Source organism: Odontesthes bonariensis, chromosome 2, assembly GCF_027942865.1.
Source record: "Odontesthes bonariensis isolate fOdoBon6 chromosome 2, fOdoBon6.hap1, whole genome shotgun sequence".
Taxonomy (NCBI): domain Eukaryota; kingdom Metazoa; phylum Chordata; class Actinopteri; order Atheriniformes; family Atherinopsidae; genus Odontesthes; species Odontesthes bonariensis.
In genome coordinates, this window is record NC_134507.1 from 13,767,347 (window position 1) to 13,780,421 (window position 13,075).

General features: G+C 39.0%; 3 protein-coding genes across 4 annotated transcripts in view; all 3 read right to left on the reverse strand.

Annotated features, from left to right (window-relative positions):
- mlip (muscular LMNA-interacting protein) overlaps positions 1–3,594 on the reverse strand; it is a 34,588-nt gene extending 30,994 nt beyond the window's left edge. The window contains exon 1 of one of the 2 annotated variants that reach the window (XM_075478066.1): positions 3,384–3,594. In XM_075478066.1, the coding sequence (XP_075334181.1) occupies positions 3,384–3,413 (30 nt within the window). In that variant the 5' untranslated portion in view covers positions 3,414–3,594. The remainder of the gene's footprint in view (positions 1–3,383) is intronic. The other variant, XM_075478070.1, reaches the window with a different exon arrangement.
- Positions 3,595–8,020: 4,426 nt separating this feature from the next.
- Positions 8,021–11,878, reverse strand: LOC142399452 (uncharacterized). Its single transcript, XM_075484136.1, has 7 exons — positions 11,432–11,878; positions 10,943–11,182; positions 10,647–10,736; positions 10,336–10,413; positions 9,689–9,967; positions 9,335–9,430; positions 8,021–9,187 (listed from the first exon to the last, which is right to left on the reverse strand). Exons 1-7 carry the CDS (start codon positions 11,510–11,512, stop codon positions 9,035–9,037), a joined length of 1,017 nt encoding a protein of 338 aa, XP_075340251.1. The 5' UTR covers positions 11,513–11,878; the 3' UTR covers positions 8,021–9,034.
- Positions 11,879–12,722: 844 nt separating this feature from the next.
- LOC142391892 (leucine-rich repeat-containing protein 1-like) overlaps positions 12,723–13,075 on the reverse strand; it is a 21,614-nt gene continuing 21,261 nt past the window's right edge. Inside the window, exon 14 of the mRNA XM_075478079.1 lies at positions 12,723–13,075. This exon is cut by the window's right edge and continues 1,060 nt beyond it. The gene's annotated coding sequence lies outside the window, so the exon portion shown is untranslated.

Sequence of the window (13,075 nt, forward strand, 5' to 3'; positions counted from 1 at the left end):
CTGCAGCGTATCAAGCCTCAAATATCACCTCAACGCTAAACATGTAGCAGCTAGCGTGGAAGCTAACAGGGGCCCAACGCAGCTTAACATCCAAGATTCTATATACTGTGTTTTCATGCATGCTACATTCAGATTTCAAATAGGGATATGTTCTGTGTTTGTTGAAATATTGTTGAAAATGTTAATTTTCTAAAGGATAAAGTATATGCGATTAAAATGCGATTAATTTCGATTAATTAATTTCAAAGCCTGTAGTTAACTCGATTAAAAATTTTAATCGAGTCACAGCCCTAAAAACTATATCAGCAGGGGGCTGCACAGTGCTGTGGTGGTTAGCATCGTCGCCTCACAGCGAGAGGGTTCCAGGTTCAACTCCCAACTGGGGCCTTTCTGTGTGGAGCTTGCACGTTCTCCCCGTGTATGCGTGGGTTCTCTCCAGGTACTCTGGCTTCCTCCCACTGTCCAAAAACATGCATGTTAGGTTAATAGGTGTTTCTAAAATTGTTCCAAGGAGTGAGTGTGAGCATGTGTGTGTTTGTTCATCTGGATGGATGGATATATCAGCAGGGAGCTAAAAAATATGGCTTATTAGCAGGTTGAAAAGAACTGCAGCTTTGTAAGACATGGAGAATTACATCACCTTACAAACAAGAAGTTCAAGACTAGTTTTTGCTTAACATTTTAATGGCTTTGGGCTGTGTAGTATAGGGGCTAAAGATCAACATGCAGTGAACGCAGCAACTACAGAACCAACAGAACCAACAGAAAATGATTGGTTAGAACCTTCTAAGAGGAAAAACAGACACAAGTTGCAACATATATTCTGGAGGAATATCTTTCTTTGAATGAGAGCTTTGGATCAAGGTTAATGTGCTTCCCACACTTTACATGGTACAAGTTGATGTCTTTGTGTTAGATAGTGGCAAGGAGAAGCTTTCAAATTAGTTAATAGACGTCAAAATGTCAAGATAAAAGCACATATCATTAAGCACGGGTTGCCTGGGAACCAGGATTCTTATTATTTATGTCACATTTCTGGCTTATTTCCAAAAGGGACAAGACAAAGACAAAAATCTGGAATATCTGCCAATGTGGAAAGATTTATTGTGTCTCTTAAACATGCATTAGGCCTATATAGTATCTGCCATATCAGTCTAAAACATTTCAAAAGGCAGAGCCCTAAGTTGTGAATTTGAAACGGATCAAGGGAATTGATATGGTAATAAAATGTTCGGGAGTTGATAAAAACATATAGTGTGGTTTCATTCAACAAATAACATTAGATAAGGCAACATTAATACCTATCTTACCATCATGAAACTACCCATACAGCTATTGTAGATGACATGTGGTGTATTTGGTTGTAGACGGTGTAGCCCAATGCTTTTATTCATGTTTGAAAATAGTCTTTGTAAATATTAATTTAGGATTTTCCTTAAATGTTGCTGTGATGACGTTATATGCGTTAGCTTAACCCATTTTTGCACTTCGCTGTAGACCAGATTGATATATCAAAGAATGTACTTTCCGTCGGTTTAACTTTTGAAAGAGCCCTCTATTAACAAATATGAAAAATTCAGTCTGGCAGAAAAATGCCCTATTACTGTTACTAAGAAAAATAAATAGAATAATGGCATTGACATGCAACCAAGATAAAACCTACTGTCAAACGTATAACTTGACTATCATTTTAGAGTCTAATACAAGCTTCATAAGAAGCCTATGATAACTTTTTTGAATATGATCGAGATCAGCAATATGTAAAACAGTTCTACAAGATTAAATCTTTACTCAAGGTATCTTCAGCAATGCTTAAGGATGTTTTGGTACGGCCCACTCAAGATGAGTACGTAGTTTCAACTTTAAGGACAGTTTGCATGCAAACATATGGAAGGACCTTTGCCTGTAAAAGAGTATTTATCAATTGTGTAATGATTGCAGTCGCTTGAAATTAAAAATAAAAAAGTTCTTCCACCACTTTTCTTTACTCCATTCATGTTTACTGCAGCAGCTCAAACTTCCAGAGCTGTGAGGAGCTTCATTTATATCCAGCGTATCTGTAATCAGTTCTAAATAAAGAAACTCAACACATTCTTGGACAAAAATAGCCACCAGCTAACTTATGACCTTGTTTATGTGTTTATTTCATTACGAAACCTCTTGTTTGCTCGTCGTCTGTAGTCATAGCAGAGTAAGTTTACACTGTGAAAGGTTAAGGCGAGCATTTCCTACTCGCTCACTATAGCCCTGTTGAATGCTTAATCACTGAATGTTGCCGAGGCCATGCCGTCCTCATAGCTCGCATTTCTAGCTGGTGATAGTTCACTGTGTTACATGTCACCTCACTGTGCGCGTGCCCCTTCTCAATCATTCCAAGTGGAATGTCGGACCTGTCCCAAACACTGAAAACAAGCAGCACTAAATCACCTCCTGAAAGAGGCCACCCTGTGAGGGAGTCTGAACAGGGCAGGGACCTAATGAAAGTGACAAATGTACTAAAAAACGTTTAAAAAGTATCAAACCGCGTAATGAATATAAAGGATGTCATTTCTTATGGAAGCTGTGATATCCCCCCTCGTTATTATCAGCAGATTGTCTCCATTACTCACACATTGTTATATGTGCTTATAATTCAATGCACACTTCATTGCTATAATTACAGCTGGCTGAGACTGAGACCTGTCAGTGCTTCACAGATGTTTAAATGTATATCCGAGTGGATGTGTTCCAGTGCATGCATAAATAGCTGGGCGTGTCACCGAGTAAAGAGTTTAATTACAGACAAACACACAACCCTTCCCTCCAGAGTAGATTGTGCATGCAAATATAGACTATTGCCAGCTGTTACCGAGCTCTGGGCTCTCTCTGAGGACTATAAACAAACATTGAGAGTGTATGTCTCATGCACAAGGATAAACACAACAAGATAACACGTTTCAAAAAAGTAATTAAAATAATTACTTATAGCATTTCATTTTTCGTAAGATATATACGTAATTGTGTAGATAGATAGATAGATAGATAGATAGATAGATAGATAGATAGATAGATAGATAGATAGATAGATAGATAGATAGATAGATAGATAGATAGATAGATGGTAGTGGCTGTTAGATGGTACAATGAGAAAAAGTTTATGAGCAACAGTGTTGATGCATTAAGACCAAAATCCTGATTACATTTTTCTAGTTGGATTTGGCTTTGAGTTCAAAAGTTTGCACAAAAACAGAGCTTAAAACCGGCCCCTAACTTCCGTACAAAAGTCAACAGAGAGCAAAAGCACATAACGAAATTATTCTACTCTACAGCAAATAGCTAAGGGGATGATTCGCGTGCTTTTAAAAGAAACAAAAAGACATTTATATATTTCTGAAACTTCTTACCTTTCTCACACTGTTATTCAAATGATCCATTTCTGATCCATTGCTTTTTATCCCTCTCCCCTCATCAATTGAATAGCTCCTACCCTAAACAAGACTTTAATGTAATCAAAGGGGATTTGGTGAGAGCAGGATGCCCACTTCGCTGCTCCTCTCATGAAGTTCAGTGTGTATTATCACTGGTGTGTGTGTGTGTGTGTTTGTTGTGTGTGTAAGCCCCCCACCAGATTTCCTTTTATAGAAGCCAAATAGCCACAAATAGCACGCAGACAGCAGTCTGCATGCTGGGCACCAGAAAGTAGAAAAATGACTAAAGGCACCCTTGTGTAAACTTGGGATGTATTGCAGCTAACTGTCACAGAGTGAGCAGCTCAGACATGAGGATAATGGTATTCAATTTTTCCTTTTACTGAACATAAATGTAGTCTTTTTAGATACAAAGCTAAATTTCTAAAATTATAGATATCTGATTTTTATTTTGCTTACAAATAATCTATATGTCAACCAGTCAGGCATCTAATATAACAGACATGTCAGTGTGTTCCTAGTAATGAGTCATCCGCCAGCCTGAAACAAATTCTACTTGCTGGTTTGCCGCTGTATCGACTTCGCTGTCCCTTATTGGTGAGTGAAAGCTCTGGAGTGGCTGCTAATCTTTTTCATACACTTTGTTTCTGTCACAGCTGTTCTTGTCTGTTTTCATCCTGCTGCTTCCCTCCCTCTGTGTCTCACATAGAAAATTATTGTAAAATAAAGCACAGTCCAAATACTGCTTCTGGTGTTGTATGCATGTAGGAAGACTGCAATCCTATATTCATCCAAAGATGTGACAGATGAAAAAGCACTAAGCCCCTGAAGCTTAATATTTTAGAGCATGATAATATTTCAGAAACAACAATTGTGGCATTAAATTGATAAATATCATATTATCCTGTTTTGCTCTCTTTTGTTTCCAGTGTTTAAAGAACAGACAAATACCATTTAACATCTTTTACTATGTGGTTCATATTGACAGAAATGATCTGATACCAAAACACTGAATTCAGTCTGCTGGCAGCTCTTCAGACAACAAAAGCCTGAGAGGTGTCTAAAATTACAGCCATGGTTGTATGATTTGAGCAACTGGATTCCAAACAGGATTGTAATTGTGTATCGGAATATTTCTCTGCAATCAAAAGAACTCCGAACAGAAAAAGAAAACAAGACGTTGGATTTAATGAGTGTTATTCTGTAACCTACGTAAGAATAGATGAGCCTGTGAATCGGGTTTGGTTTCAAGAAACCTTGTTGATTTGAATGAATTTTGCACAACTGTTGAGTTTTGACTCTTAAAGTGTCTGAATAGTTGCTTACATTCCATTCTCAACAAAGAAGACACATGCTGGCTTTAGCTACTGAAACATATGAGACCGATAAATGTGATCCAAACTGCACCCTTCAACTTTTCCTCCCACCGTGTCTGTGATTTCTGTGCACTTTTTTTACCCTGTGTTCTGAATGGGGTAAACCTTGAGAAAACTCATGAAATGAACCCGTAATTAACCCGTAAATTGCATTAATAAGAACAAAGTAAGTAAATGTAAAAGAGTACAACTGCAGTCCAAGAGACAGCAAACCCACTTTATGACACACTCCCTCGCTGCAGCGTTACATGAGCCAAACTCTACTATACTCTACTTAAACTATTGTTATTGCCACAAAGTGGGATTCTTGTGCAGTTTACTTGTGTATTCTTTGTATATCTTCTTTTACTGCATCTCCATTTTTCCGTGATTGTGAGTCATCTCTGGGCTTTGAGCGTCAAGTTGAAGCAGGTTAATGAAATTTTTCCACTGTGTCAAAATCCCAGTTACAACCAAGGTCTGACAGCAGCCTACATGACACACTCATGTAGCGTAAATCAAAAGGTTGAACGAGAAATTGTGGCACTTTTCCAGGAGTGCCTTATTTTCTTTTGTATGTCGGTGTGAATAATTGCAAGGCACAAAACACGTCCCATCCCCATTGTGGACTTTATGAACAGCACAAGATTTCAAAAGAGAAACTATATCAAGAAAAATACATTATCTTTTGTTTCGTGCAATCATGCGCCGAAGCCGTGAAAAATAATATGAAACTGTTGTTGAAAGATAAAAGCAGGTTATGCAGTCTTCATTTGTGTTAATCAAGTAGCACATTTACCTCACACTACAAAGCACAGGTGCATTTCATGTGAGGAGCACAGGTGCATTTCATGTCCCCTCTTTCACAGGGGACAGAAAAAGAAATTGTGAATTACTGAAAACCCACAAACATTTAACTTGTGGGCACAGTGCACATTCAGTCCGATCTCAAGTGACTCAGCAGTAGTCTTTGGTATCTCTCAGCTCCAGCTCCTATTGGTAGTGTTAGTAACCATGACACGTTACCAACACGGTGACGGTAACGGTGACTCAAAAGGTTTTTGATACCCAAGGTGTCCAGGAAACAAATCCATCTTAAAATAAGAATGAACTGTGAGACACTATGCACCTTTATTGGGTAACTTGCATGTCACTCAAAGCGACCACATTTGAATGTGAAAAAAAAAAAATAACTACCATGCATTTGTGGGGGAAATTTTGGGTCAAATTGATCGAGATATATGTGAGTAAAAATGAATATAAATATGAACGAATTTATAAATGTATATATAATTAATATAAATATAAAAATGTGACACACAAATAAATGTATATATGTATATAAATATACATACATTTGTAAATATATTTTCGAGATTTTAAAATAAATATGCTTGACTTTGTGTGTGCAGTCTGGCAGTCTGCATTTGTGGATCCATTTTTTGCATTTGTGTATCCATTTTTTGCTCTTCTGTCCATGGAGTAATTTTGACACACTCCTACTGTGCTGCAAGATAAACAAACAAATGCATGCATTTGAATGTGAACAGCGGCACAGCCCTCTATTCACAGAGCATCCACCAGATGGCAGTGTGCAAGGCACAGGGCAATGGCAGTGCCTAGCAGTCCAGGACAGAGGCTTTGGACCATCAATATGGAGTCGACAAGTGGAACAACTGGATGGGTATGACTAGCAGTTTAATCATTTATGACTTTTCCTAAATCCCTTTGGCTAGGCAGAATGAAAGGTAAAATGTTTTCTGGCACAACTTAACATGCCAAAAGAAAAGCTTTTGGCAAGCCTCTGCGATGATATAACGTACAGTCGACGCCATAAACAAGCGAAGTCATTCATTTACTTATTTAATTATTTACTCAATTATTTAGCCAGGTGTTTCACTTTACCATAATCTTGGCTAATGCTCGCAGATGTTAGACCCAAAACCACTACTGTATTACAAATACTGTGATCTCCAGCTATAACCCGCAATTTTCTTTCTCATGCTTTGAAACCTGCAGCTTATAACATAGTGCAGCTGATGTTCATTGTGTTATATTTGTTATCTAAATGTTCAGAACATATGATCAATGACGCTAGTCATAGCAGCTCCGCTAGCATCAATAGCTATTCTGTTGTCAGAATGCTTTCTCCCACTGACCTAGAACCTGAATCGGAATCTATCAAAGATTCTCTAGGTTCTATCTACTCTGATTCTATCTACGTCAATGCTAGCTCCAGACCAGTCTTAATGAAGAATACCCTGGACTAAAAGTCATAAATGATTAAACTGCTAGTCATACCCATCCAGTTGTTCCACTTGTCGACTCCATATTGATGGTCCAAAGCCTCTGTCTTGGACTGCTAGGCACTGCCATTGCCCTGTGCCTTGCACACTGCCATCTGGTGGATGCTCCGTGAATAAAGGGCTGTGCTGCTGTTCACATTCAAATGCATGCATTTGTTTGTGCATCTTGCAGCACAGTAGGAGTGTGTCAAAATTACGCCATGGACATGAGAGCAAAAAATGGATCCACAAATGCAGACTGCCAGACTGCACATACAAAGTCAAGCATATTTATTTTAAAATCTCGAAAATATATTTATCAAATGTATGTATATTTATATACATATATACATTTATTTGTGTGTCACATTTTTACATTTATATTAATTATATATACATTTATAAATTCGTTCATATTTATATTAATTTTTACTCACATATATCTCGATAATTTGACCCAAAATTTCCCCCATATGCATTTGCCATGAAGTAACAAATTTGATAGCGAGACCAGTTTGTGTATCAGCTCGGCTTTGGAACCCAAGGATGAATTAAATTAAGGCAAAAAGTCACTAGGGTTCATTCATTTAAATTAGTAGTCAAAATATTCAAAATAAATGAAAAAATTAGGAATAAAACATTTTAAATGCATGCAAATGGGGTAAACCTTGAGAAAACTCATGAAATGAACCCGTAATTAACCCATAAATTGCATTAATAAGAACAAAGTAAGTAAATGTAAAAGAGTACAACTGCAGTCCAAGAGACAGCAAACCCACTTCATGACACAAATGCATATTGGGTTCTTTCATTTAAATTAGTAGCCGAAATAGTCAATTTTTATTTTGAATAAATAAAAAAATTAGGAATAAAATATTTTAAATGCATGCAAATGGCACACATAAAAGTTCCAAACTGGTTGCATTACTAATTTTCCAGCTGTCTTAGTCTCTCGGATATGTGCCTCTCCTCCTCAGGTCCTCCCTCTGGCTTACAGAAATTCCCTTGAGACAGTCTCACATGATGAGACTGGCATTCCATTAATTGACCCTGAATTGGATTTTGGACACTGCCTGCGCTTTCCAACACCTTGCATTCCCAGAGGATTATCACCCAACAGTTGCTGCCGCAAACAGCTTCAGATGAAACAAGCAGTCGTGTTAGTTCTTCATGTTGTCAATTGTAAATCTACAGGGGGTTGACATAGTAACAATAACCCTTGAGTAACTTTCATTCAGTGGCAGTTTTTTCCACCACAAACATGAACATTGCAATGGAGTTATCTCTAGTCATTTCTCCTGCCACTCTCCAAGAAAAGAAACATCTATCTGAGCTATACATATGCACTTTATTGAGGAAGTAAAAACCACACAGTTCACTGTTGTCACTGTGAGAATATAAAAGGCGCCACATCATCCTAAGCTGGTGTATAGTAAGTAAGTACATTTACAGTCTGCACATTCAAAGCTTTTCAGAAAGTTTTTTTCTCACAAGCCTTCGTTTATCTCATACAGCAGTTATGTGGAGCTCTAAAGCCAAGTTCAGTCTGTCGCTGGACTCTGCAGTACGCAGATTCCATGCTGTGCAATCTGTTCAACCATGTGGCATTTTATCTCAGTCCAGACTATAAAAAGTCTAAGAGCTTCACACTGTCATGGGTAGAGACAATTCTGTAACAGCGATTCCTGACACACACACAGTGGTGTGAAACAGAGGTAGCCAGCATCAGTCACGGTTTGATTGACTGTATTTGACATTATGAGATACTTCATCTGAACGTTTTTCAGCCTCTGTTCAAAAACAGATTTACGACAAAAACAGTTTTTCAAATTGAAAAATAGACCATTTCAGTTCACTCTGCCTGCAAATGAATTTAATATGATTAGGAGCTATTAGCAGCAATGAAAACTGACAAAGAAGGTTTACAGTGACAGTAAAAAAAAAAAGCACAATATGAGCAAAATTGTAATGTTGCTGAAAATGAGGCTCAAGGTGGGTAGAAAGCACTGTCGCTGCAGTCAGAGTAAACACGCTTGCCAGCATGACCAACGTCACATGGCCGCTCTCTGCTGGGAGTCTGTGCCAACAGCTCCACATCTTCATCCGAGGTAGAGGGATGAGTTAGGATGATCCGGGGGATCTGTGAGATGATAGGCAGCAAGGAAAACGTGACAGAGGAGAAAATGTGTTTTTAGTTCAAGAAAACGCTATGATGACGGGAAATGCAAAATGAGGCAGCCTCTATTGAGTATCATAGGTTTTAATGAGAGATGAGAAATCCGCTTACTGCCATTGTGTGTTTTTCCCCTTGCAGTGAATCCTTTTTTAACACCTCTGCCTCCAGTTCAGACAAGGTTCTGTTCAGATCTCTCTCCAAATCAGACTGAAACACAAAACAGCAAACTGAGCAAGAAAAAAGTAAACATTGACTAAAAAGTTAAAGGGTTTCTCTTTTTTTCCAAGTATCTGGCCTCAGATAAAAAAAAAAAAGAAAAGAAAACAATGTGGCGAGTTACGAATACGTTTGAATGTGAGGTCCAAAATAAACCATATATAGTTCGACATCTCCTGATTCCGGCTTTAGGCATGTAATAAAAACAATGTAAAACTTCTGTTTGTGCTGTCATGGGATTAAACCAACCACTATGCCGTTGCCATTGCAGACAACTGCCTCAATCTTCTTGGACAAGCAGTGTACAGTGCTGTCCAGCTGGAACTGTTTGCTTCTCAGGCCTCCACTCTCGTGCCTGCGGTGCTGCTGGCCGGTCAAATCCGGGGGATCCTGACGCACGTCTGGGTCCCACCCCTGTCGAGGTAGCAGCTTCTCTCTGAGCACTTTCATTTTGATGCAGCTCCCAGCATTCCTGAGGGCGCTGACTGCCTCGTGGTGGGTCGCGCCCTCCATGCTCTGGCCGTTGACCTGGAAGGGCAGAGGCCATGCATTTAGCGCAAAGGTGAAAGAAGCATCGTGTGTCAGACGCGGAAATTATCCCACACACACAGTGTGGGTTGTCCACTAAAAAAAGAACACGTCAAAAGATTTGCTTAATTCTCTATTTTTGGTTTATTATAGACTTAATATGGGCCTGGCCACGTCACTTGTGGGGGAACCCAAACAGAATGTCCTCTATTGGTCTCATGATGCCCCCCACTGGTGAAAAGAGGAACACCAACTGGAAATCCTATGACTATATAACACGGTTTATGTATGTAGTTTCAGTACAGTGCTTGCTGGCTTGTGGATTTACCAGTCAGTGAAAATATGACAATATGAAAAACCTCTCTTACCTCCAGCAATCTATCTCCAACATAGATTCCAGCCTTTTCTGACGCCCCCCCTTCAGCTACTCGGGAAATAAAGATGCCCTGAAATCATATAAACATATTGGCTGGGATGGAGGTTGTAATAATGTACGTAGAGCTGGTACATTTATTCAACTTGCATGTGGACTGTGAGAAAACTGATATTACCATGAGACACTTGGTGCATCTGCTTCACATCATCTTCATTCATGGGAACCAAATGCTGCTCTATGAATGACTGATAATCTATGTTGCAAGCGGTTGAGTAATATTGACTCTTCTGCTCCAGCACTCACCTCATCATGGTCTTTGTAAGGCAGAGAACCCTTTCCACCAGCTATGCTGATTCCCAAACATCCCCTCTGGCCAGAAACTTTGATCTGCAACTGAGAGAAAATTGTTTCATCACCAATAAAAAGCTAAAAAAAATAAAAATAAAAGGTGTGAAAGAGTATGTAGAAGAGTAGCACAGCGTAACAAGAAAGATTCAAACAAAAAGTTGATTTGTGACACTCTGTACACTTCCCTGGAATTGATAGAGCAACGCCACAGAGATCTTTTGACATTTAAGAAAGATGCAGTATGGATTTACTTTTAATGGCACTTGGGAGATGAATGATTCCTGAGGAAGGATCTTCTCGGTCACCGCAGAAGATTTTAGATACCCTGTAACTGATGGGGTCTTTATACTGCAGACAGGGTCTCCATGGAGACTAGACCCCGAATTAAGGGCTCTGGGATACGGAAATATCCTGCCCTCTTGGGTTTCACCTCTGTGGTGATGAAATAGACACGGTGCGCCTTCGCTCTCTGACATCTGGCCTGCACCACTCTGGCGATAAGAAAGAATTTGATGTTTTTTGATGTTCAACAAAGCCTCATATTCTCATTTGCAAAACGTTAGCAATGTTAAATTATCAAAGAGTGAACAATTCTTTATTTTTCTGATAATTCTCCATCTGTGCCGAGAAACTAAGTGGAAACCAGCAGCAGGTTGTTAGCAAACACAAATATCTACATCAAGACAAATCAATGCAAGAAACACTATCTGGTTAAACAGAACGGTAGCAGGAAAACAGACCTCTTCAGGTGGTTCCATTTTCTCTGCGCTCTTCCCTCTGCTCAAGCAACGACCACAAGCACTATTGCCGGCAGGAAACATGTGCAGACACTCTTTGGTTGTCACCCAGCTGAAGCCTGGGATGGCCCAGCTTTGGCAGCTGGTCCTAAGGGACGGGTTAGCATGAGGATTTCTACACTCCTGGAGATGGTCAGAAGTCACCACCTGTTGCTGAAAATTTCATTTCAGTGAAGGAAATTAACAGTGACAGTGATGGATCAGTGCTAAATAGGTCCCTCATAATGCATGCAAGTGTACTCTGTTCAGCTGTCTGTCTAATTAGGACGTGAACTAGAAGCAGCAGTATAATAAAAACCTGCTCCACCATTCATGGAGCGTGCTAATTTTGTGCCCTAGCAGGTATCAAAATAGATACAAATTCATACTGTAGTTGTAATTCCGCACTCACATTCCTTCCATTAGCGGCAGCCAAAATTTATTTCCAAAGCCGAATTCAGTCTCTGCCAAAATTTTTCATCCAGTGAATGAATGATTGAACAGAGTAAGCGATGATGACATGCTCGACGTGCACCGCAGCCTCCCTGAAGAGGCTCCCGCTTAATTAGAACGGAAAGGTCATTTTAAGCATACTAGATTTAGTACAAACAGATCCAGACCGATGACAGCTGTTTGAAATAATCATGAGAGAAAAAATCAAATACTTCACACTAATCATATCACACACATTACAGTTAATAGTTTTATTTTCTACGTTTAAAAAGGGACTCGTACATCATACCGATTTAATGCGAGACAAAAGCTAGAAGTCTATTCTTCAAATGGCAAATCAAAATGTTTAATGTGAATCAACATTTGTGTCAGTAGCCTATCTGTTCTGTGGAGCTTTAGCTTTAGTTTTTCTGTGTTTTTCGGACGTGTTGGGAACAAAAAGACGTGCATGTGCAATACAGTGAAACAGGCCATTGTCAGCACAACATGCAGAACGTGCAGGGTGGAAACATGACTTTCTGGAAGTGGATTACACAAACATCGTGCACTGTTAGACAGAACAAGTAATGGCAGGGTTTGAGCATGGAATCTGTTTTATTGCCTCAAAACAAACCAGTTAAGGTTAGAGTTTATATGGATCATAAGAATCCAAGCGTGCCACAATTTTATTCTTATTTTTTCTCCCCAGGTGAGAATGAGCCGAACTGCGTTGAACTCAGCTGACACGACCTCGGGCCAGAAAGCAATAGATGCTCGGTCTAAACAGGCTGGTTTATGAAATTTAAAGGAATAACAAGCACCGTTTAGTGTTGCACTTATTTTATTGATCAGTGGTTAAAAAAAGTCATCAAATCTCCAGGCACAGAGCCAAGTTGAGATCTGCTTTGTGCAGTTTGATCAGAAAATAATTAGAACATAAAACCAACACTGGAACCAACTTCCTTGGTCCACTATTTGCAATCAATTTAAAAACGAAAGAAAATACAAATTTATCATGTACCATAAGAAAAAGAATAAGATTTTAGCAACACTGAGAAGTGCATTTAAGAGCAACAACTGATTTTTTATTTTTTATTTGTTATCCTTGTACTAACCCCAATTTCACCAAAGCTCTGACGATTACTCAACACAGTATCCTTTGTTAAGGAGGAGAAA